The sequence below is a fragment of the Meriones unguiculatus genome, chromosome 9, assembly GCF_030254825.1.
Source record: "Meriones unguiculatus strain TT.TT164.6M chromosome 9, Bangor_MerUng_6.1, whole genome shotgun sequence".
In the NCBI taxonomy this organism is placed as follows: Eukaryota; Metazoa; Chordata; class Mammalia; order Rodentia; family Muridae; genus Meriones; species Meriones unguiculatus.
The window spans coordinates 30,998,144-31,024,430 of NC_083357.1; the positions used below are offsets into that span (position 1 = coordinate 30,998,144).

General features: G+C 39.3%; 1 protein-coding gene across 3 annotated transcripts in view; it reads left to right on the forward strand.

Annotated features, from left to right (window-relative positions):
* The window catches only part of Ngly1 (N-glycanase 1), a 50,774-nt gene extending 25,219 nt beyond the window's left edge, over window positions 1-25,555 (forward strand). The window contains exons 5-12 of one of the 3 annotated variants that reach the window (XM_021648067.2): window positions 1,718-1,940; window positions 5,553-5,674; window positions 6,760-6,905; window positions 8,161-8,271; window positions 12,714-12,878; window positions 15,785-15,970; window positions 24,333-24,510; window positions 24,911-25,555. In XM_021648067.2, coding sequence (XP_021503742.1) covers window positions 1,718-1,940; window positions 5,553-5,674; window positions 6,760-6,905; window positions 8,161-8,271; window positions 12,714-12,878; window positions 15,785-15,970; window positions 24,333-24,510; window positions 24,911-25,086 — 1,307 coding nt within the window. In that variant the 3' untranslated portion in view covers window positions 25,087-25,555. The remainder of the gene's footprint in view (window positions 1-1,717; window positions 1,941-5,552; window positions 5,675-6,759; window positions 6,906-8,160; window positions 8,272-12,713; window positions 12,879-15,784; window positions 15,971-24,332; window positions 24,511-24,910) is intronic. The other 2 variants (XM_021648068.2, XM_021648070.2) reach the window with 2 other exon arrangements.
* Window positions 25,556-26,287: the final 732 nt, after the last annotated feature.

Below are 26,287 nucleotides of genomic sequence, written 5' to 3' on the forward strand. Positions count from 1 at the left end.
GAGTTTGAGGCCAGCCTGGTCTACAAAGCAAGTCCAGCCAGTCAAGGGTACACTGAGAAACCCTGTCTTGAAAAACAAAACAAAACATAAAATAAAACCAACAAATATCAGCACTCCTAGTGTTAAGGAATAATATTTCAAACACCTGTGACTAACATCATATGGTTTAGATTTTAACATTATACTATGTTTTCTTCATTAATATTTTTATTTATTTTAATAACAAAACATTAAATGTAGTGATAAGTGTAGCCAACATTAGCTACTTTATGAGTTCTTCTTTCTTCCACTCTTCTCCAACCCTTTCAACCTCCTAACACTAGATGAGAGGCCAAAACAGAATCGAAAGGAAAGAGATTCCTGAGTAAGGTCAGAAGTCAGAAAGGGGACATCATTATCATTAGACTACTTCCTGCTGAGTAGGGCTGTTGAATTCCTTGGAACAAGTTTCATCTTCGAAGTCAGGATATCTAATTTTCTTTAGTTTCTTCGTTGCACACCACTTAAACTGTGACCAATGGCAACCAACCTACAACACACCCCACTTCTCAGGGCCCTAGCATTTATATACCCTCAGAAAAGTCCCCAGAATTCCAGATACCACACAATCACAGAAACTATCTGCACTTGGCAAAACAACGACCCTGCCAGAGCAAGAGGTAAATCATCGTCAGCTTCTGCGAAGTAGCCCATATCCCCACACCTAGATTCAAAGGCAAATAAGTAGCCCCAGATCCCCACACCCAGGATTAAAATAAAAACATGTTCTTATATTTCTGTGTCTTTTAAAGAATCCAAAATTTTCACTGCAGATGAGGGCTCACAAGATGGCCAAGTGGGTAAAGGTGTTTGCCTCCAGTCTGATGACCTGGGTTCAGTTACCAGAAGCCACTTGATAGGAGGAAAGCTCTAATTTCTGAGAATTGTTCTTTCACCTCCAGATGGATGCAAAGCCACTCCCACCTCCAAGCAAATAGATGCAAAGCTTATACACACAGGACAGGAGAACCTCTTGTGTTGTGCCTCCCTGATTTTGAGAAAAGCAATGGTCTTTAGTATGGTCAGAGGGGCTGACAAGATATCTTAGCAAGTTAAGCCACTTGCCACCAGTCCTAACAAGTTGAGTATTTTCTCTGAGGACCCACATATTAGGAGGGAAACAATTTTTACAAGTTGTCCTCTGACCTTCTGAGTGTGTTGTGGCACACAGGGCCATGCACACACATACACACACACAAGTAAATGTAATTTTTAAAATAGATATGATAGGAAATGGTGCTTTATTGATAAATTGGGCAAAATATTTTGTGTCATTCTTACTTGTTGGGGCTGTTTTGTATATTCTAGATATGCTTGTGTGTTTATGTCTTTTGGGATGCTTGTATATTGCACAGTTGAAACACTCTTCCTTGCATGTTTTGTTTTGTTTTGTTTTTGTTTTTAGATACAGGGTTTCTCAGTGTAGCCTTAGCTGTCCTGGACTCAGTTTGTAGACCAAGCTGGCCTTGAACTCACAGAGATCCAATTACCTCTGCCTCCTGAGTGCTTGGGATCAGAGGCGTGCACTACCATGCCCAGCTTCCTTGCATGTTCTTTGTGAAAGCTTTTACCATCTTGCATTTTCATATATTTCTACTCCCAATTTGAGCATAAAATATATAGAAGTTTTGGATTTTGTGGGCTTGAAACCTTAACTGGTTCTCTCCTAACTTCCAAGGTACAAATATAAGCGATGAGGACTTCCTTCTACTGGAGCTCCTACACTGGTTTAAAGAGGAGTTTTTTCACTGGGTGAATAACATCGTGTGCACCAAATGTGGTGGAGAAACTAGGTCTAGAGATGAAGCATTGCTGCCCAATGATGATGAGCTGAAATGGGGTGCAAGCAATGTGGAGGATCATTACTGTGATGCCTGCCAGTTGAGCAACCGCTTCCCAAGGTGGGTATCTGCAGAGTGAGGTTAGGGGGCTAGCTAAGTGGGGTGGTTAATAGGGATTTGTTATTAAATTAGGATTTTATTCTCCATCTTAACTGGACTTGATAATTCTTTAGGACAGAGGTCTACACAATAGACCAGCAGACTAGACCCAGCCATATTCACAGTCTCTGGCTTGTTGGAACACAGCCACAATGACTTAGTTACTGCTTCTGTGACAGTTTTCAGGATACAGCAGAATTTTTGAACACTGATGACTATAAGATCTAAGACCAAAATATTTATTGTCTCCTTTTCTGTCTTTTCTGTCTGTCTCTTCATTGTGTGTGTATATCTTTGTGTCTGTATCTTGTGCAGCCTTGGCTGTCCTGGAACTTTGATCTTCCTGCCTCTATCTGTTGAGTGCTGAGATTGCAGACATGTGTCACAGTGCAGTTTATCCAGTGTTGGGGACTAAACCCTTAGCTTTGTGGATGCTAGGTAGATGCTTTACCAGCTGAGCTAATCTCCAGCCCTTACTGTTTCCTTTTATGCAAAGTTTGTTGACTCCTATTCTAAAGTATAAAATTTTAAACATTTATACCATTTAAATTCTGAAAGTATTGTGGTATATGGTGACAATATTAATAATAGTGATATCATTATGATAGTAAACACAGTATTGTCTTTATGTTGTTTTTAATCATCAGCTATGGGGGTAAAAGTAACTTATAAAGGCGGAAAGTTATCTTAATTAGGACTTTCTCTGTCCCAGCCTTTCATATCTAGCTCAGTCTCTGCATTTTATTTTTCTTGTTTGGTTGATTGATTTTTTTTTCTTATTTTTTTCTTTTTTGTTGTTGTTTGGTTGGTTAGTTTGTTGGTTGGTTTGGTTTTCTGAGACTGAGTCTTGCTGTGTAGCTCAAACCATTATCATCTTACCTGCTATAGTCACATGTAGGTGCCACTGAGCCTGAATAATTATATCTCCATTTTAAACTTGGGAAATTAGAAATTTTCAACTTACTTTCTCCAACTTTTAGCTTATAAGCCTCTTGTTAGATTTACTTAAGAGGCAACACTTAGGAAGTTTAATTCTGTTGCCCAGGAGGAGAAGATGCAGTGTGTTTGAAAAGCCTGTTCTGTAGGACTTTAGGACTCAGTCCTGTCCTAATTTGGAACCAGCCCTATTTTATACATGAAAGAATATATAATACCCAGTGGTTATCTAAAACCAGCTTTGTTTTGTTTTTCTTCAGCATACATTTACACACCACAATTAAATTAGCAATATAGTACAGAGTTGTGGTACTGGCTAGTGTATTTATGCATAGTATAGTGTATTTTCTAATCATTTACCTGATATACTTATGGTTGTTCCTTGTACAAATTTGGAATAAATACGTTTTGGGGTTTTGTTATATTTTTTAGTATCAGAGCAGAACTTGCGACCTCAGTGTTGCTGGTACAATGCTTCACCACTGAGCTATCACTCTTGGTCTAGTCCATTTGACTTGACCCAAGACCAGAATGCTCCAATTCTTTGTTGTGTCTTAATGTAAACTTATATCTTTTTTTTTAATTTTTTATTTAACTTTTATTAATTACACTTTATTCCTTTTGTATCCCCCCCATAAGCCCTTCCCTCCTCCCCTCCCGGTCCCACCCTTCCCCCCCCTTTCTGCATGCATGCCTGCCTCTCCCCAAGTCCACTGATAGGGGAGGTCCTCCTCTCCTTCTTTCTGATTGTTTTTTTTTTTTTTTTTTTTTTTTGTTCTTCTCAATGCAGTTTATTCAGGAACCTTGAACAATCTTCTGACCCTGGTGAAAGCCAGCCCGCAGCTTAAATAGCTTCTGGGTAGCCAACCCCAGCGTGCCTCGTGGGCAATGCAGATAGGTCCACATACATGGAAGCAAGCCAGATCCTCAGCCTTAGCCAAATATGGAGTTGTTTGTGACAGAGAGCACTCACCATCGGGAAGGTGGAAGGCGGAAACCAGCTCCATCTTTAAGGCGCAGCATTACACAGCTTTCTACAGTTCCCCCTCTTTGTTTTAGACTCATCAGGCAAGAGTAGAAGTCTGATCTCTGATATTAGAAATAAATTGGGACTTTGTACCAATGTTCATTTAGGTGTCATCCACCCAAAGAGCATCAGACCCGTCCAATACCTTTTTCTCAGAGGCGGGACCTGGGGCATCAACCCGCATGCAATCAGACATGCTCTTCTCTGGGTCCAAAGCGGCTGACCCTGAGTGCAGTGCTTAGCCTCGCATCCTGAGCATAGCATTTTAGCTTTTTATGGTAGCCAACCATGCTTGGGGAGACTGTCCTGCTTCAATGGCTGTAAAGGCCTGAATGATCATGGCTGCATTACGCTGTTGTGAGACTCTAATCTTGCATATACACCACAGGCAAACCAAGGAGACCAACACCAGAAGGCCTGCTAATGCTCCCATGCCCGCCCATTCCTTCATGGCTGCAGCAATCCATGATGATAATCCTGTGGCTAGTCCTGCGTCCATTCTGGTAGAATTTGCCGTAAAAATGGCCACTCTCAGCTGCTCCATCATAGTATCGAATTCTTCAGTCCAATTACCTAAAATATAGCTAGACAATTGTTTAGACAGATTTGCAGCACGGGAAAAATTCTCATATTATATGCTAGTGACACAAAGTCCAGCATACTTCCATTGACAGCCAACTTGAGCGATTTGCCATAGGGTATCAATTTGCTCCTGCACGAGGTCAATCCTCTGATTGAACACCATCAAGTCTCCTTTTTGTACATCTAAAGCATGAGCTACATTGGCTAAAAGATTATTTAGGGTCTGAGCAGTCTGCATAGTATGACTCCTGGCTAATGCCGCGGTGGTAGCTCCAACAGCCGCCAATGAGATGGTAGTAACAATGGCGGCTGTAATTCCAAGATCCCTTTTCTGTCTGAAGAGAGTCATAGCGTGAGGGGCATCAACGGGCACAGGCACCCAGCGAGGCATGCGAGTAACCAGGGCATACCTAAATTCACTAGCATTCCAGCATTGGGCAAAAAAGCAAGTATCATTACCACAATTACTTGGCTCTATCTGGCTAATAATGAATAAAAATGGGGGTTATAAACAAACAGGTGTGGACTTATAGGAAATATTATGAGAAGCCTTAACTCCCTCGTTGGAACATCCTACATCAGTTCTAGAACTAGCAGTGGTGGTGTCCGAGGTCTGAGTAGGTTCAGGAGACCATTGCCCCCAGGGGCGAGATGTGCTCCATCTAAAATAAATCTTATTTTTTGAAACCAATCAAGATGAAGACTCTCCTCTGCAGCTGTTACATGGCTTGTATTACTGATTCTGAGTATGATTTGGATATGCTAATCAGTGCACTTACCTTTGAAGTGATAGCACCTATTTTTAATTAATACTAAAACTGAGTGGTACAGTGAACTATACTCAATAAAGACAGTTCTGCTGTTTAAGCATGTTTCATATAGACTAGCCTTGTTTAGGCTAGGTATTTTAATATTTTAAAATAACATACTAAGAATCATGATTTGTATTTACAAGTGATATAAATTCTTTAAAAATTGGATTTTAATCATGAATTACAGATGTTGTCTTCGTTATTGTTTCAAACCAGATATAACAACCCTGAGAAACTTTTGGAAACAAGATGTGGACGCTGTGGCGAGTGGGCCAATTGTTTTACACTGTGCTGCCGTGCATTAGGGTTTGAAGCTCGCTATGTGTGGGATTACTCAGGTACAGCATGGGTCGGAGAGAGGAAGGGAGAGCGGAAGAAGGGAGAGAGGACAGGGTAGGCTTGGAGTTAAGGTTTACAGCCTAAATCCCTCTTTTTCTTTCTATCACCCAACTTTTCTGTTTACCTTCTAGAACAGCAGTAATAGCTTCGTAGGCATTTTTAAGGCACTATAAAATTTGTAGCACAGCTGCTCTGTTCCTGCTTCTATTCATGACATTCATGGTAGCCCTGTTCCATGTAGCTAGGAATGTGTAATGATGTGCTGTAGAGATCATTTTTAAAGGGGTTGCTGTAGTTGACATAGTAAGCCTATATGCATTCCACACAAGCACTCTTGGAAGCCTTGGTATTTGATATTTCTACATTTAGAAATGACTCATGCTATGTCCATGTTGAATGTTTCTTTCCCTGTTCCAGGGTTTACCTAGTGTTTCCACTGTTATTTTAGGATTAGTTGAAACCTTCAGTTTAATAGTCTTTTCTCAGAATCAAATATTTAGCATTAAGCAGGGCATGGTGACACATACCTGAAGTCCTAGCACAGGAGAGAGGTTGAGGCAGGAAGATTGAAACCAGCCTGGGTATCCATTTACCTATTGATGAGACTCCATTTCAAAACCAAATCTAGACCATGAATAACCAGATAGCCTGTTAGGCCTCCTTCTGGGTCCAGAGAAAGGTTGTCATCTCAGAAGTTACAGCTTCTCATCTCTTCACAGCTTAGTAGTTTTCATGCTTTTAAAGCTTTGCCTGCCTCTTTGACCTCCCAAGGGAGGAGCAGTCCTGTTAGGCCACAGAGGAGGACTTTGCAGCGAGTCCTGAAGATACCTGATAAAACAGGGTCAGATGAAAGGGGAGGAGGTCCTCCTCAATCAGTGGACTTGGAAAGGGGCAGGGAGGAGATGAGGGAGGGAGGGTAGGATTGGGAGGCCACAAAATGCTCCTGCTATTTACTAAAACTTAAATATTAAAAATTAGTTCATTATGTGATTCTTAGAGGATTACACACAGTTACTGGAAGACATTCTTACGCTTTAAACTTAATTTGTGTTTTCCTTTTCTTTCTCTTATCGCACTCGAGTAGACCATGTTTGGACGGAAGTCTATTCTCCAGCTCAGCAGCGTTGGCTGCACTGTGATGCGTGTGAAGACATCTGTGACAAACCTCTCCTTTATGAAATAGGATGGGGAAAGAAGCTTTCCTACATTATAGCATTCTCTAAAGATGAGGTAGGACATAAGAGGAAAAAAGATCCAAAAATAAAATACACATCTTTTAAAGTGTATTTGACCTAAGGATCATATACATTTGTGGTCTGCTGTTTAATATGTGTCATTTGTATACCCCATAAACTCATTGTAATCAGTGTTTTACTCTGTGGGTGCACCAAGAGATGTTTGTATCCATTTATCTATAGATGGACATTGGGTGAGTTCAGTTTTTAATATTTTAAGTTAAGTTGCTACAAACATTCAGTTATATACATGTTTTTTTTTTCTCTCTTTTTGTTTAATGCCTAGAAATAGTATGGATCCATCTTTGTCCAATAAATTTTGCAAGGGATTAGCATCATTTTATTTTCTTTCCAGCAGTACATGAGACTTCTTGGTTTCTGCATATTACTTTTTAAATTTGGCCCTGTCAGTGAGAGCACAGTTCTGCTTCCCTAATGACAACAGTGTGTTGGAACATGTGCTAGGTTTCACTTTCCAAACCTGTGTCCGCTTTGCCAATTTTTCCATTGTGTGCTTTCTTCTCTTCTGAGTTTGAAGTTTCTTTTTATATACTTAAGTTGTTTTTTAGAATTATGAGTTGCAAAAATTTGCCTGATATGTGCTAAAGAAAAAAATCAGAATTCAAGTTTAGAATGTTCTGGTACAGATTTTACTTTTCATGTATCTAAGAAAGTTTTGCCTGCCTCGTGACAATGATTTTCCCATTTTCTTTTGAGAGCTTTACAGTTTTAGTTTGTTGAAGTTATTTTGAGTATCTAGATAATGAGCTGTTCTGGCGTGGTTGGCAGGGAAGATTGGACTTGTGTCCTCTCTGCCAGAAGTCAGTTCTGTAATAATATAGTATTGAGGGTAAAGTTTTGTTTCATTAATTCTTCAGTGGCAGCAGCTTTAACCTATGAAAACCAAATATTCTGAAGACTTATTTATCAGTACTGTGTTAAAAAAAAACTAAAATGTATTCTTTTCAATGTCTTTCACATTCATTTTGTTTTACTGTGATAGTTGAGGTTGGCCTTGAAGTCCTGGACCTACTTCAGCCTCCTGAGTGCTGTGTTAGGGTTGTAATCTATCATGCTCAGTTTTTGTTTTTGTTTTCTAATTGTGTAATATTCTCAACTCTGGTTTTTAAATTTTAACAAAAGGTGATATTTTCCTGAGTTACATGTAAGTTTCTTGTATTGTAGCTATTTATAAAAATGAAGGACCAGTGCTATTTTGTTAAATAGTTGTGTTTTGTCATGATCTCCAGGTAGTTGACGTCACCTGGAGGTACTCTTGTAAGCATGATGAGGTGACGTCCAGGAGGACCAAGGTTAAAGAAGAGTTGCTTCGAGAGACCATTAATAGGCTTAATAAGCAGGTGTGTGGGGGCTGTCGCTTTCAGGGACGTTTGAAATCCCACATATAAGCGGGGGCTGTCGCTTTCAAGGACGTTTGAAATCCCACATATAAGCGGGGGCTGTCGCTTTCAAGGATGTTTGAAATCCCACATATAAGCGGGAATAGCCAGTTTTAATTCCGAGTTTACTTATTGAGACAAGGTTTCATGTAACCTTGACCTCAAATACTAGAATAATATGTGCAACACCACACCTAGGTTTTAAAAATTACTTTTATTCTTTCAGAATTTTATATAGTGTATTTTGATCATATTCACCATTCTACAACTATTCCTAGAGCCACCCTACTCAACTTCATAGCCTCTTTTTTATTTTTTATTTATTTTTTTGTTTTAATTTATTCTGACTAAATACTTTGGATATCAAAGGCCAGCTTTGACATCACAGGGTTAAACTGAGGCAGGTCATAGAGTCAGTGACTGATCACCCACTTTCTTTGGAACTGCTTGTTGCTGCTGAGGGGCCTTGTAGCCATCAAAGAGAAAAAGGGAAGAAAGTAGGGAAAAGAATCATATACATACATATACACACATACACACAACCATACACATTCACAAATTGGGTAGATGGAATAAACTCAAAAGAGCAATCTCCAATCAACTTTACATACATACACATATGCACACATTCATACTGAGTGGATGGAGCAAACTCTGAAGAGCAAGCTGCATCAACTTTATTTTTTCTCCCACAGTTATATATATCCCAGCAAAGTCTTTCAAGCAGTACAAAAATCACAATGAAGTTTCATTCTATTTTTCTTTAGGTGAACAATTATAATGAGTAGACATAGAAAAAAACATGCTCTCCAATACCCTCACATGGTCAAATGCTCTACATAGTATGGGTGAAAAAAAGTGAAAAACAAATTATTCCCAAGAACCCACATACATTTGTAACTAAGCAACTTGTTATAGATTAACAAAGTGTAAGCAAACAAGGTAATTTTCTCAGCCAGTTTGTCTTACTGGCAGGCTGCAATTTGCAGTTGCAAAGAAAGACTAAATCATTTTATTATTTATCTTAAAAAGTAGTTTATAAAAATCTTTAAAGAATCACATATCTAAACTTTATATAAGAAATAGCCACTTCTTTAAATCTTCACAGTACATATCTACTCATTAACAATTTTTATTAAATCCTATCAGGAATCTGAGCACAAAAATTAATCATCACCTTGATCAGCAGTCCAGCTTGAGAGAGTCATGTCAGCCTGTGCTAATGTGGGCTATTATTCTTACTCACCCATTTCAAAAAGTCCCTAGCTCAACTATTAAGAGTGTAATTTTCTGAACTTCAAATTATGCCTCAAGATTTTCTATATCAGGGTCACTGAAAAAAACATCTTAAGCTAACTTTCTAAAACTATTTAAATCAAGTCAGGAATTCTGTAAAATCATTAATTCATCTAAACAATATTATTTTATGGAAGTTTATCTTCATATTGATCTGCAGGAAAGTTGCCCAAATGAGTGGGCAATCAACCAGGAAACAGTCACACCAGACTATAGGCAGTGAGGGTCTCCCTGCACCCAATCACACCATGCCAGAAATATGTGAAAGAAAGCAGTGACAAACACAAAAAGGCACAGCAGCAGTAAGAAGCAATCCAGAGACAAAGCTACTGGGGCCAGGCCTCTCCAAAGTACACCCATTGCAGGCATGAGAAACAGTGGTCATCCCATGGGCGCTCACCTGCCCACAGCAGCTTCACCTGCATGGTAACCGCCATGTGGGTATGAGGCCTGTCCTTGGAGCTTGATCTATACCAAGAACCACACCCTTAAGGAAAATGGACTTTCTTTGTCCCAGCAACTGTCAGTTGCCAATAGCTCCTTAGCTAGTGGTGGGACTTCATGCCCACATCCCTGCCTCCATGCTGGCATGTTGCCAGTCTTGACTTTCTACTGCAGGTCTTGTGCATACTGTCATTACTCTGAGTTTTATATGTGCAGCTTCCCTCCTGTGTCTGGAAAACACTGTTTATAGTCAACACCTCAATAGTTGTCTCTTACAACCTTTCTACCCCATCTTCTTCAGTGATCCCCAAGATAGATGTCCCATTGAGTGCTGAGAACTCTGCAGTCTCTTATTCTCTCTGTGGATTATGTAGTGCACAGGATGGAACCCAGGGCCTTAGGGATCCTAGGCAAACAGTTTACCAACTGAGCTACATACTCAGCTACCAATGAAATTCCTAAAGTTGTAGCATCTTTCTAGAGAGACAACCCTAATAAGCTAGTGTCTTTTTATTCATGGAAAGTTTGGATAGTTCATTAAAGTATTACAGGATATTTTATGTTAAATGTCACGTTTCTTCTCAAAATTCAATAAAATAGCATTTCATTTTTTTTTTGTTTGTTTGGTTTTGATTTTGGATTTTTGGGTCTCTCTGTGTAGCCTTGACTGTCTGGAATTCACTCTGTAGACCAGACTGGCCTTGAACTCACAGAGATCTGCCAGCCTCTGCCTTCCAAGTGCTGAGATCAAAGGAGATTAAAGGTAATGACCACCTAGCTACTAAAACAACATTTCAATATTTGTAGCATTTTCATAAGAAGTATGTGTTTGTAGGCTTGGGACATAGCTCAGTAAATAAAGTACTTTCACCATAAACATGAAGATCTAAGTTCAGATCTCCAGAACCCATGTAAACTACAAATGTGGTAGCTTGCACCTGTAATCCCAGCACTTAGCAGTTTTACACAGGTAGAACCCAGGCCCTTTATGGCCAACTAGTCTGGGTACCAGATGATTGAAATATCAGAATGAATTAATGGGAAAATAGTTATATTATATACATGAAGGTTTATTTGAAGTGCCTCTCATGCCATTCAGGGAGGTGTCAGGGAGGGAGAGAAAGGGAAGCATGTACAGAAAGAGGAAAGGAAAAGAAAGGGGAGAAGAGGAAGAAAAATATAGAAAGAGAAAGGAGAGAAGAGGAGAGAGAGGGGGGAACCAAAATGTCTGGATTATGTAATGAAGGGCCTCTGGGAAAGGGGAAACCTGCCCCTGGGCTAAGGAATTCAGGGTAGAGGGCAGAATATGCCAGCCACACCTTGCAGCAGGTAGGGACCCAGGATGAGATTTATATTAAAGATCCTGTCTCAAAAGTAAGATGGAAAAAAATAGAGGAAGAGAAGTGATGTTGACTTCTGGCTTCCATGCATGCACACATGATAGGCGCATGTGCATACACACACACACACACACACACACAATGTGTGAGAGTGCTCAAGAATGCATACATGCACATGCTGAACACACACATGTGCACACACTATGTCATTACTGGCCTGTTAGTGGATGCTTGTAATCCTAGCAGTCCTAGCCAGTGAGAGGCTGACTGAAGCAGGAGGATAGTGAATTTCAGGCCAACCTCAACTACCTACATAATGAGACCTCATCTGAAGAAAAAAGAAGTGTCTTGTTTAATTTTCTAACTGTATCTTGAACATAATGATGCTCTTGTGTTTGTGTATAGTCATGTATATATGAAAGTACCCACATGTTCCTTGTGAAAATGTCTAAAATAGGCATGGAATGGTTATAGGAGAAAAAGAACTAGGGGCCTGGGATGGAAAGAAAGATTATTTTATAACCCTCTGGTAGTATTTTGTGTATATATGCAGTTTTTGTGGTATTCTTAAAAACACCTAATTTAGTTCTGCCAGGCAACAAAAATGAAGCCAGTCATCTTAATCTGACTCTTGATTGATATGTGTGGTGAGGTCTCAGTCTACAGACTCTCTTTTAAGTCCTATGAGGAGCTTTTTAGAGACCCTTGACTGGAAATCTGGAGAACATGGCTGGACCATTTTGTATTTGATTTGGTTTCTCTGCCTTCGACTCTGCTAGGAATTCTGTGTTGCTTCTCAGGGATTAAGCCCACAGTTTGTTCCTAGTGCTCAGCCTCTTCTCATATTGTTTACTAATTGGCAAATCCCTGGGAGGGGACAGGGGCTCAGAATACTCCTTCACGTTAGTTCATTTTCCCCTTCGAATCCTCTCAAATCCTGTCTCCTTGGTAGCTTCCAATTTTCTGTACTGAGTCAGTATCCCCCAGCTCTCTGTGTGCATGTGTGCACGTATGCAAACATCTTTGTAGCTTTTCTTAGCAACGCCCCTGGCATAGCACAAGCTAGTACATCACAACCAGGACAGAAGGTGCTCCCCCACTTTAAAACTTTAGCAATGTAGTCCATGGAGAGGTGAAAATGGTGCTACGTGATTCCTCAAATAAAATATATAAAATTACATTAATCATAGTTTTGAATTTTCTAAGTAGTGTGGAAATAAACATGATCACTTCTTTCAAGACCTCTGAAAATATCAGTTATTATTTTGCTTAGAGATAGACTCCTGTGCTGTCCTAAACCCTGATTTTAAACATTAATTACAGAGACAGCTGTCATTGTCAGAGAACAGAAGAAAAGAGCTTCTCCAGAGGAAAATTGTGGAGCTCGTTGAATTTATATCTCCCAAAACCCCTCAACCCGGAGAACTTGGTGGAAGGGTGTCTGGGTCACTGGCTTGGAGAGTGGCCCGAGGTGAGATGGGTCTAGAGGTATGTGTTCTAGTGAGCAAGCTGGCTTACACTGTGCACTTCCTGAAATCTGAGCTGACAGGAGATCAGAACAACTCTCTTCCTTGATGAGTGGGATATAGGGACAGATTTACTGTATGAAACAAGATTTAAAGCTCTTTTTTTCTTCCAACTAAGTAAAACTAAACACATTTCTAATAATCTGCTGCTTTCGTGGTTATCGCTTTCAAAATCTTTATTTGCTCTGCAAGAATTCTTATGTAGCTCTTCCTGTTAGAACCCACCTATATCCCTAGATGTGAGGGAGGCCAAAGCAGGGAAGTTGCAAGTTCAATGTGGCCATGTATTGAAACTTATCAAAATGAAAGGGAAAAAGAAGGATGAGAGTGAAGCTCAGCAGTAAAGCACTTGCCAAGCCTGTGTGAGGCCCTAGGTTCAGTCTTCAGTACTGAAGGCAATGCTGTTATCATGTGTTTAGTCTGGAAATTGAGTGACAAATACTAATACTGGAACTGACCTGTATGGCTTCACTTACCAGTCGGGACCAGGGGAAAGCTGGTGGGCCGTGCTCTGTTTTGAGCATTGGGGCACAGAACACTGGATCACCTCTGCCTGGGGAGCCTCAAGTAGCACTGCTGGTTCACTCAGCAGACATATAACTTAGGAAGCTACATCATGAAAAGTGCTTGAAAGGAAAATGCCCCATCACATGTTATCACCAGGCAGCTCAGCAGTTCTGAACACTTTATCCAAATACCCCATTGTTGTTACCCATTTTTCATATGTCCCAAAAGAGAATTATCCCCAATAAATTTTGTGTTTGCGTTTTAGTTTATCCCATCATCTGTGACAGGCTGTTTAGTCATGTTGGTTTAGCTACAGCCAAGTGCAACAAATAGTTCCAATCATTACTGACACTGTGCAAGTTAGGAATCTGAATCTAGATGAAGACATTAAAGAGAGCTCATTTAACTCACAGCTGTGCTCAGCTGAAAGCATGGACATTATTTAGGTCTTCAGTTTTTTTCTTTGGAGTAAGTGTGCTTCCTCTTACATGGGTGTGTATACTGATTAAACTGTAAAGCTATGAACTGGGTCATAGAATGAGCTTATTTTCCTCTTTTGAAAACTTTGAAAATTTCTCAGTTGTGGAGATCATCTTAGTGCCATGGATTTAAACAGAAACCACTGACTCCCGCTTTACAAATGGGTATTCTAAAACTGAGCATCAGGGAATGTTAACCCTAAAAATATTTGGATCTTAATCTGGGTCACTTGAAGCTGGAAGAAAATATTGCTGATATTGTTTATAGAAATGGAAGTTTTATCTTAACAGCATTATATGCAGGCTAGGAATGATGGCACATGCCTATAGTTCCAGCCCTAAGCAGACTGAGATGGGAGGATCTCAAGTTGGAGACCAGCCTGATCTCAAATTTTTTTAATGAAATATTAATCTTATTACATGTTGTCTTGCTTCTTTGCATACAAGCTATATTCAAGAATGTGCATATTTTTTCATTCTGACAATTAGTTATCCTTTAATTATAGGTATTCATTTCAAAGAATGGTAAGAATAGGTAATCATTTCAAATATTTTCCTTCAGTTTATGTTAGTATTTTGAAATAGCTTTTATAAAATAGAGAAGAGAATGTGGGGTTGTAGAAATTTATGCCTCATATTCTCAAGGGCTGGGACCCCAGTACCACAGAAAGAAGTAGTTCCCTCCACATCCCTCCTTCCCTCCCTCTTTTGCTAATTTTCTTGCGGTGTATTCAGATTGGCCCCAAACTTGCTCTCCTCCTGCATCAGTTTGCTCCACAACATACCACTTAGTGCTATTGTTTTAAAACATTGACAGTGACACACACACACTAGTGTTAGATATTTTTATAGTGTTCATTGTTTCTTGTACATAGGTAGTTTTGATACTTTTTAATATCAAGAGCCTAAAGTTTAATGCAAAATTATACCTCACTATCTTGATGGAGTAATAAATCATTTATCAAGAAATTGACACAGAGCCAGGTGAGGTAATGCATACCTGTAATTCTAGCACTTGGGGAAGCAGAAGCCTCTGTGAGTTCAAGGCCAGAGTGGTCTACAAAGGGAGTCCAGGACAGCCAAGGCTAAAAAACAAAATAAGATATTGACACATACTGCTGATTCTCACCAGTTGGTGTTTTTGCCTTCTGATGGCCCTTGGCAATACATGGAGACAGTTCAGTTGTCACACTTTTTACTTCATGCTTTGAGACCACTGTTACCTGTGTAGAGCACAGATAGAAAAGGTGAGAGTGCAAATCTGGTAGTGACCTTTAGTGTCAGAATCACACATGAAGGTAGAAAAATTGACATGAAGAATGAAATGAACAAGTTTAGGTAGATGTATTAGTAAACCATCATGACCAATATAACTTACAGAAGGAAGGATTTAAGGAAGGGGGTCTACTACTATTAGGGAGGGGAGCATGGTAGCAGGCAGGCAGATAGGCAGTGAGACAGCAGCTGAGCGCTCACATCTTGAGTCACAAATAGGAAGCAGAGAGCTGTATGAGGACCATAAGAGGCTTTGAAGACTCAAAGCCTGATCCCATGACACACCATCTCTAACAAGCCTAATCTTTCCCAAATAGTTTCACCAAAAGAGATCGAGTATTCAAACATATGAGTCTGTGGGAGCCATTCTCATTCAAACCACCACAGTAGATAATAATCCTCAAATCATGCTTCTTTTCTAGCAATGTCTTGTGTTGTATCCGTATTGTACTCATTACATGCTGTAACATGTTTTCTGAATTTTTTCCTGGGGCAATCCATTTTTCCTTTTCAGTCTGAATGGGTCACATGTTACTATACAGAGCATCTCTTCTTTTTGATTTCATGTCTTCATAATGTTGAATATTTGATTTTTTTATTTTTTAAGAGAAAAGAAACTCTGTTCAACCCTTCTGAAAATGAGAAGATTTCTAAGCAGTTTCATCTCTGTTATGATATTGTGAAGGACCATTATATCCGAGTCTCAGATAACAATGCAAACATTTCTGGATGGGAGAATGGTGTGTGGAAAATGGAATCCATATTCAGAAAAGTCGAGACAGACTGGAACATGGTAATTTAACGCATGAAACCATTTAAAATTTTTGTCATTGTTTAAACAAATATAGAGTACCTTCATTTTCTGGCTGTATATAATGTGAAACTGATCTAATTGTTTTTGGTAGTTCTTTTAAGTGGCAACAGAAAATCATCTTCTCAATATTTAATAAAAAATGCACTAGAGACTCATGCACTATGTCATGTGAACATCCACTTTCTTTGGGGTTCAAATGTAATAACTTTTTAAATGTTTTATTAGACTTATTCATTTTATTTCCATGTATGTGTTTTGCTTGCATATATGTATGTATACCATGTGCATACTTGATACCCATGGAGGTCAGAAGAAGGTATCTGCTCAGCTGAAACTAGAGTTATGGATAGTAATGAACCACAATGTGGATGTGGGAATCCCAGTGCTCTGCAGAGCAACAAGTGTTCTTTTTTTTTTTTCCTTGAAGAAGATTCATTTATTTATTTTGGATCCAATGTTCTGTCTTCATGTACACCTGCAGGCCAGGAGAGGGCACCAGATCTCATCAGAGATGATTGTGAACCACAGTGTGGTTGCTGGGAATTAAACTCATAACCTTTGGAAGAACAGCCAGTGCTCTTAATCTCTGAGCCATCTCTCCAGCCCACAACAAGTGTTCTTAATCACTGCTTGAATTTCTTTTTTTTTAAATTTCTTAGTCCATTTATTTTTTAATTGTATTTTATTTTATTAATTACACTTTATTCACTTTGTATCCCCCATAAACCCCTCCCTCCTCCCCTCCCAGTCCCACCCTCCCTCCCCCTTCTTCACGCATGCCCCTCCCCAAGTCCACTGATAAGGGAAGTCCTCCTCTCCTTCCTTCTGTTCTTACAGGAACTCCACAAGGAGAGCAACAGAACCAGAAAATTTTTGAACACAGGGGTCTTCCCAGAGACTCATACTCCAACCAAGTACCAGGCATGGAGATAACCTAGAACCCCTACACAGATGCCTATGGCAGTTTAGTATCCAAGTGGGTTACATAGTAATGGGAAGAGGGACTGCCTCTGACATAATCTGATTGGCCTGCTCTTTGATCACCTCCCCCTGAGGGGGGAGCAGCCTTACCAGGCCACAGAAGAAGACAATGCAGCCACTTCTGATGAGATCTGATAGACTAAGATCAGAATTTAATTCTTTTATAAGAAAAAGTAATCAAGTAACCAACAGCTCGTATGAACGTTACTGCATAACTATGTAAGAATGCTATCATTTAATTCCTTTGCAATCATATATTACCAGCCTACTAAATGGTGCTGGGGAGCCCAATGTTCAGAAAGCAACTATCTCACAAATATAATTAGGAGGTTCAGTTTAAATCATATCAAATGGGGGCTGGAGAGGTGGCTCAGAAGTTAAGAGCACTTGATATGCAATCTCAGCACCCATGAAACAAGTGGGGCATCCCACATATACCTGTAACTCCAGCTTTGAGCTGGGCAGAAATGGGAGCATATTTCTAGGGCTTTCTGGTTTCCAGTATAAATGAGAAGTAATGAGCCCAGGTTCAGGGAAAGACCTTGCTCAAAAGAAATAGAGCATGAAAGAAGAGGCTAGCCACACTCATGCACAGGTACCTGCACTCATGCAGACGCACACACACATAAACACTCTTTAAAAATAAACAAATGATTGTGTTTAATGATAAAGTGAGCATCATTTTTACTGAAACAAGAATAGGCTATGGGATTATTAAACTTGTGATTTTGAAAATATTTTTACTTAGCTAAGAAATGCATAAAAACAACACAATAAAACATAATTTCTCTGGGTGATGGTAGTGCACACCTTTAATCCCAGAATTCAGGAGACCGAGGCATTCGGATCTCTGTAAGTTCGAGGCCAGTCTGGTCTACAGAGTGAGTTCCAGAACATCCAAACCTACACAAAGAAACCCTGTCTCGAATAAGGAAAAAAAAAAAAAAAAACCTTAAAATTTTACCATGTGTATGTAAATAATGATTCTGTAGTTGGTAGAAGATAGGCATCTTCTGAAAGACTGTCTTTAGTCTAAAAATTCTGAGGCAGAAAGAATGGAATAGAAATTTTCCCTACTCAGGAGCTAGTCTGTACTGGCTAAACTGAAAAAAAGCTCGTTTCTCCCTAGCCAGCTATGTTGCTAAGAATAATAATAAAGGAAATGGTGATGTATGCCATAGGTGCAGTGTGCTGAGAAGCACAGCAACTCTGGCACAGTTGTCCTTTGTCTTCCACACTCATGTGCTTGTCTGTAGACATTTGCTGAGTGCCTGTTAGGTCCAGGTCTGTTCTCAGCTACGTGAATGAATACAAGTCCCTTCTTTCACTGTCTAAAAGGGAAAACATATAAACAGCCATCTTAATCACCATGCAGAGTGCTATAATAAGGGTATCAGTGCATTGCTATGGAAACGCTGAGGTAATTAGCTCTGGCTGTGGGAGTTGGGCAGATCTCCACAGAACAGGCAGTATTTGAGCTGGACACTGAAAGATGAGTAGGTGTTCATCAAAACAACAGGTATACATGCCCTGTTTTGATACATGGATCAAAATAGAACATTGTAGTCAGAAAGGGTACATTATATGAGGAGTTAAATGATGTGAATGAGTTGCAGAGGCCATTAAACAGAAAGCAGATATGCCTGTTTGAGACTTGGTTTGCTTTAATGTAGAATTGGGCACAATACTTTATCAAGTGAATCTTTTTCTAGCTATAGGATTTAGTGTTAAATCAATAAAAATACTAGAATCTTGGAGAGAGGAGAAGGGCAGAGATGGAGAGGAAAGGAGAGGAGAGGAGAAGAGAGGACAGGAAAGGAAAGGAGAGGGGAAAATAAGAGTAGCAATTGTCATTAAACTGTCTTTTTCATTTAGAAACGGCAGCCGTCTTTAGTTGTTTGCCAGCTCTGTTCAAATACATGACATCCCACACAGCAAATAACAAGCAACCTGTTCTCACAGTATTAGAGATTCTTGCCTCTCAAGGCCATACAGACTTACTAAGGTTTCTAGTTTCCAGATACATTATTCAGTAATGCCTGAACTGAAAAGAACATAAAAGCCAAATCAGGAAGACCAGTACACTCTTCGGAAGGCAAGTGATAGCACCTCTCTTTGAAATCAAGGTGAATGGATGCCTAAATCATCTCCCCATTGTGTGGTCCCTAGAATAAGCATGTACTCTATTCTATGCTGGAGAAATGTTTTCTACATCAGTTGCTCCTGAATTGGGTGTTCTTCCAGAAGTCACCCTAGCTGTTGGTCCAGCCTCTTTGTTCTCTGTGCTCTGTGCTCTCTTTGCAACTACTCTGTCCCTCTGCCTTTTCCTCAGACCCTCTTTTATTTTCCTTTTGACTGACTTCTTGTCCTCAAAACTTAGCTTAATGTCCAATCATAGCTAACTGAATACATTTCTCCTGTAGATTCCTTTCACTGTGTACCATAACCAAGTCTTTATATAAATCCTATTATTTTAGTGCATTTCCAGTCACCAAACTAATATATTTCCATGTCTAAAAGTATCATTTTTATCATCTAGTTGGGTAAAAATACTATGGAAAGAATATGTTGTACAAAAAATTATATAAGAATTTTTAATATAAATAGGGTCTACTTTGTTTCCAAATTATATTATTTTAGTGTAAATAACCTTTTATTTGTTCACAGTGTGTTTGAAGAGGTTTTTTTTAGGCATTGATGAATTAAAACTAGAAACCCTAATGTATGTTAAGTTTCTTTTTTCTTTTTTTAACTTTTTGTTAAGAATTATTTATTTATCTAATGTATATGAGTGTTCTAGCTGCATGTACACCTTCATTTCAGAAGAAAGCATCAGATCACATTATAGATGGTTGTGAGCCACCGTGTGGTTGCTGGGAATTGAACTCAGGACCTTTGGAAAAGCAGCCAGTGCTTTTAACCACTGACCCATCTCTCCAGCACATATCTTATGGTCTATGGTTTTAAAACCTACTACTTTTAAAACTAAAAAAATAAAATAAAATAAAAAATAAATGAATAACCAAGCAGTTTTTTTAAAGGTACGTTCAGCAGGTTTTATAATTCTTATGTTACAATAAAAGCTACAGTTGTGACCCAGACCCACTCAATAAATCAAGGTAATTCTTAGAGTAAGGTGATAATTGGAAATTAACTGGACTTTAAATGATTATACTTTATGTCCATAATTTAGGGGAAACTTAACTAATGAGCTCAAAAAAATGCTTTGGATTGACTTAGAAATATATACTGAGACATAAATGTCTATTTCTCCCTTCAATGCTTTCTCCTAGACTTTGTTCTTTCCAGCTATCTTTACTGGAGACCTAGTATTTTAAATTGGTTGAGACCAATGACTGCATGGAACATGATGCCATCACAGAGTCCCAGGTTCTCCTTACAAATAGCTACAAGAAGAATATACAGTAGGAATTTTTGAACACCAGAGGATGTTACATTGAGATTGTCCTGGTCTTGAGTGGAACACTTGACAGCTCCGTACATCCAAGCTTATGAACAGAAAGCAATAGTTGCCTATACATATCTAGTCTGGAGGAGGAGAAGTTGGCTTTCCTGTTTGTTTGTTTTGAGGCAGGGTCTCACTGTCTAGTTCTGGCTGGCCTGAAACTTATTGTGGAAATTAGACTGGCCTCAAATGCAAAGATCTGCCAGCCTCTGCCTCCTGCTTTTTTTTTTTTTTAAGGACTTAATTATTGTTTTTTTTTTTAATTGTGTGTGGCTAGGCAGGTAAGTGCAGGTGAGTCAGTGGCCTATGGCAGTGAGGGCAGAAGAGGGAGTTGGATTTGCAGACATACCTTTAAGCCCTGGTTAGTCTAGGATTTCCTAGACATACAGGAAGTTGTGAGCCATCTCATGTAGGTGCTGGGATTGGAATTCAGGTCCTCTGTAAAAACAAGAGTCTTTTAACTAACAGCTGAGCCATCTCTCCAACCCCCAAGACCATTATCTTAGAGCAAGATTGTTCAGAAGATACATTCTCTCTAATTTCTAATTTTGATAACATTTCAAAGTAATGAGTATTGTCCTCACTAGGGTTTCTGTTGCTATAATAAAACACTGCCAAAACAGCCTGGGGAGGAAAGGGTATTTCATCTTACTTCTTTGTAGTCTGTCTGAGGGAAGTCAGGCAGGAACTCAAGAGCACCCATGGAGGGTGCTGCTTCCTAGCTTTTTCTTCGTGGCTAGTTCAGTTGCTTTCTTATACAACAAAGGACCACATGTCCAGGCATGGGCCCTTCCACATCATCTAATCAAGGCAATGACCTTCATGCATATTTATGTAACCAGTTTATTTCATAGCTTTAGCTAAAAGTGTTCTCCTTTTTAATTTATTCATTTTTCATTCATTTTACCTTCTGATTGTATCCCTATCCCTCTTCCCTTCCCAGTCCCACCCTCCCTCTCTCCTTCCTTGCCTGTTCTTCAGAACAGGGTTGCTCCTTTTCCATCCACCCTAGCTCATCAAGTTGCATCTTGACTGAAATGTGTCCTCTTTCCCTGTGGTCTGGTAAGGCAGTCCAGCCAGGGGGAAGTTATCAAAAAGCTAGCAAGTGAATCCTTGTTTGATGCAGTTTCCACTTCATTTACTAGGGAACCCACATGAAGCCTAAACTGTCCATCTGCTACATTTTTATAGGGGTCCTAGATCCAGTTCATGCATGGTCCTTGGTTGGTGCTTCAGTCTCCACAGGCCCCTCTAAGCCTTGGTTAGTTAGCTCTGTTGGTCTTCTTGTCCAGGTCCTGTCACCTTCAGTTCCTTTTCTCTTTCCTTCCACTTTTCCACAAGACTCAACAAGCATAGCCCAATGTTTGGCCGTGAGTTTCAGTATGTTTTGAGGTGCTGTTGGGTGGAGTCTCTCAGAGTACAACTCTGTCAGGCTCCTATCTGCAAGCTTAGCAGAGTATCATTCATAGTGTCAGGGGTTGGCACTCTCCCATAGTATACTAAAAGTCATAGACCCAAAGAAGATAAATAACAAGGGAGCCCAAGTGAGGATGCATAAATCTCACTCTGAAGGGGAGATAGAATAGACAGAGGTAGTGACTGAAGAGAGGGAACAAGGTAGGAGAGGGGGTATAGAGAGTTAAGAGAGTGGAGATCAGACCTGGGAAGAGCAAGGGCAAGAGGACAGAAGGCCTGTAGAGAAAAGAGAAACTGAGGGTGGGGATATCTCTGTGACTAGCTGGAGACCTAAGTCAGGGTAGGCTCCTGGGAGAATATGAGGGGGACTCAAGCAATGACTCCTAGTAGCGGGGTTATAGAGACTGAAGAGGACATTTGCTAACTAGACTAACCTCCTAGTAGAGGGAGAAGAATACCAGCCCACCTACAAAAACTTCAACCCCAAATTTACCCTACCTACAAGATGTGCAGGGATAAAGATAAAGCAGATGGAGCAGAGATTGAGCGAATGCCCAACCAATGCCCTGCACAACCAAAGATCTACACTATCCCACAGCTTTTTAACAAAAGAATTTAGCAGTCATATTTTTCATACAATGAACTTAAATTGCTTTAAAAAAAAGGAAAAGAAAAAAAGTGAATTGCTTTTCTGCTTTCCAGATGAGATGTGGTTAAGGCCAGAGGTCTTCCTCAATATTAATTTTTTCTAGTATTTTTTTTTTCACTGACAGGCACTGTGTTTACATATGCTGGTTTCAGTTCTACCATATTTCTAACCATTGATAACCTGGTACTAAGGCTGATCCTATAATTGAGTTTTGTATTCACCATATCCCAGTCATTCCTCATCTACAACATGCCCTGAATGCAGCTTCATTTTTCCAGATTCTTTGTTGCAGAATAAGTTTTCATGATTAGCCACAGTTCCATTGTATGTTTTCATTTAGTGTTCTTGAATCTTTTTCTATAAACACAGTTTTAATAATACTATCTCATCTTATACTCAGCAGCATTACCTACTGTTAAGTTACTGTTTTCAGCCCCTTGCATATTAATGTAAACTTTAATTATATTGTTGAATATCAACTAAGAGCTATAGAATCATGTGTTTTTCTTTATATTCTGCTTTATTCTGCCATTTGAAGTATTCTGGAAGGATAATTTTCTCAATTAAGATTTCCTCTTCCCAAATACATCTAAGTTTGAGTCAGGTTAACAAAAACAAGTCCACAAAAGAAAAATAGACTAGAATGACTAGAATGCTAGTAGTGGTTATTTTTACCTGATGATAGAAACTGGAATACAAAATAATATATACAGTAAGATATTTCCATGGTGCATGTGTTTCATAGGGCCCTTTCAACCATTTGTTCCACATCTAAATGAGTGCCAGTTGTCTCTCTAAATGAGCCACTCTAATTTGAGGATCTACGCATTTGTGTGTATTATATAATTATGTACTTTGAATGCTTAGTAACTTCATATTTATTAGAAACACCCTCTCATCAATCCACATACTGTACCCCCAGAATTCTTTTGATGTGGTTACATTAAACAAACATACAAGAAATAATTACATTGAAGTAAGGAAAGTTTGGGAAGTTCAGGCATGATGCAATTTTGAAGGACCTTGGAAGCTTACAGATTTAAGACAAGAACGTGATCTCTGAAGTACATAATGGACTAGGCAGATGCCATTGAGGAAGTGGGACATAAAAACTCAAGTCTGTTGAGAATGGCTATAATAGAGCAGTGTCAAGCAGGGCAGCGAGAGCAAACATTACACTCCATAGCTAGTACACAATAGTGAGGAAGGGCTCTTTTTCAGAGCATTTCTTTCTTTCATACAGACACACAGGGCTTGCAAGAGTACAGACGGGTGGATAACAGAGTGAGACTCTTAGGGTCAGGCCCGAGTGAGGAGTTAGCCTACAGGGCTCTCAGGTACATTGTAGAGGTTTCATGACACATAGAGAGCTGGCTGGGACAGGGATACACTAGAAACAGCCAGTAGACCTGGGCAGGTGGGAGAGGGATGCACTGGGAAGGAGGCCTGTGCATCATTGCTGCTGCGCTTGGTGGTGGCGGAGCTGTGCTGTGCTCTGCTCTGCTCGTTGACAGGCTGTGGCTCGGCAGGAGGAAGTGTGTGTGAAAACCCTGACTGATGTTGATGGTCAGCATTGCTCCTCCCAATGCTTGCCCTAAAGTAGTGTACTTCTGAACAGACACATGTACTGCAAAAACTGTCTACACACAAAAAGATGTCACAGGAAATACTGCAAGAAAAAATGATAGCAGGAATCTATCATTCTTAATGGAGAAAATTTCACTTTTGGTTACTGTTGGCTCAAAGTATCCTGCAATGACAAGACTCTTTAGTTTTCTACATCATTTGATTTCTTCTGAAAATTTCTCCCAATTGCTGGGACTTTCTAGGTGTATTTGGCCCGAAAAGAAGGATCATCTTTTGCCTATATTTCCTGGAAGATTGAGTGTGGGTCAGCTGGCCTAAAAATAGATACCATCTCCATCAGAACAAGTAGCCAAACCTTTGAGACTGGATCAGTGAGTTGGAGACTGCGGTCTGACACAGCTCAGGTCAAACTACAGGGAGGTAGGTGCCAGCCAGAGCATGCATCAGGAAGTGCCTGTTTGCCTGCCATTCAGTAGTCTGCGTGCATTTAATTGAGATGTACCAAAGAGTTATTAATATAATTGGTAAAATATTTTATTTAATCTCATTTTTTATTAGGCTGATGGTGTGTGTGTGTGTGTGTGTGTGTGTTTGTACATATGAGTGCTTGTTTGTGTGTGTACATGTGTGTATGATGAAACAACTAAAGAATGAAAAATAATTTCTTTTTCCCAAAGGATATATTTTCCATAAAGAAAAATATCTGTTTTTTAAGGGTTCATTTTAAATTGTGTCAGTCCTAAAAGAGTTACATTTGAAATCTCTCAGTACTTTTCAAATTACCAAAACTCAAGTGTAAATTCTTTTTTCCCTCCAACAGATAAAAATCTTCATTCCTATAATGATTTTTCTGGAGCCACAGAAGTTACATTGGAAGCAGAGTTAAGCAGAGGAGATGGAGATGCTGCTTGGCAACATACCCAGCTATTTAGACAAAGTTTAAATGACTGTGGAGAAAATGGCTTGGAGATAATTATAAATTTTAGTGACCTTTGAAAGCCTGAACTTGAGGGCAGAGCTGGCCACAGTCAAGGACCTGCCATGTCGTGTATTAGCTTGGTGTGTCTACTTGGCAGTTTAGCACCCTGCCCAACAAGTTTTTCTGCTGGCTACCCATCATGTAACCCTCATTAAAATATATCTTCATAGTGTGAGCCATAACAACTTTTCAATTAAATACTCACTTTTGCTGTGACTGTAATTTGGCATAAGATATTTGGCATAAAATAACCATATGAAATTATAATCTGAGCAGTAGGGTTGTAAAAGAAAATGATGGTATTCATGATTAAATGCTGCTCATGACTGGGGCTACTAGTTACTTAACATTTTCTGATTAGATTTTCCTAACACTTAATTTTTAAAAACTATCAAAGTCAAGTATCCTTTAGGTTATATGATGCATGAGGCTGCTATGATTGTAAATATATGACAGTTAAAAAATAAAACAGATTATTTTGCTTTACACCTTTTCAGTGCTTATCTTGCCTAAAAACAGGCTTTCCTGGGTATGATGAACATTGAAAACTACCTCAGTATATACAGGTTGTGAAAACAGTTTTCACTAACTGCTTAAAGTCAAAGACACATTGCAAATTCCATAATGTATGGGAACTTGATATTCTTTACCTTTGAGTTATAAGCTATCTTGTTGAATAAAATATTCTTGGCTTTGAAACTGTATTATATGAGAAAGTTAAGTAATATGAATGAGATTGGAAGCCATTAAGCACACATGCCTTGATATACTGTGGAGTAGGCCACAGTTTAAGTTGCATGGATCTGTTTCTAGTTATAGGATTTAATACCAAATCAATAAAAATATTGGAGCCTTATAGAGTGAAAGACTAGCAATTCATCTCTCCCATCTAAATCAGCACCTTTAGCTGTTTACCAGCTCTTAAATAGTAGGCTAAGTTTTGAGAGTACTCCCTTGCTAAAAAGTTGTTTCTCTTTTTCTCATAATAAACTGAAAAGAGGAGGATCAAGAACTTTGTATGAGACCCTGTCTCAAAAATAAATAATCTGCCTTGTTTAATTTTTAAGTAGCTTATTGATCTGAACTTGTTGCTATGTCTTGAATATTAATTTTCTGAACCTCTCAGACACAAAGCCAGATAGACACCATCTCATGGCTTAGTGAGAGGATCTGCTCAGTTGGGAGTCATTGATCAATCCTGAGTTTGAGGAAACCTCA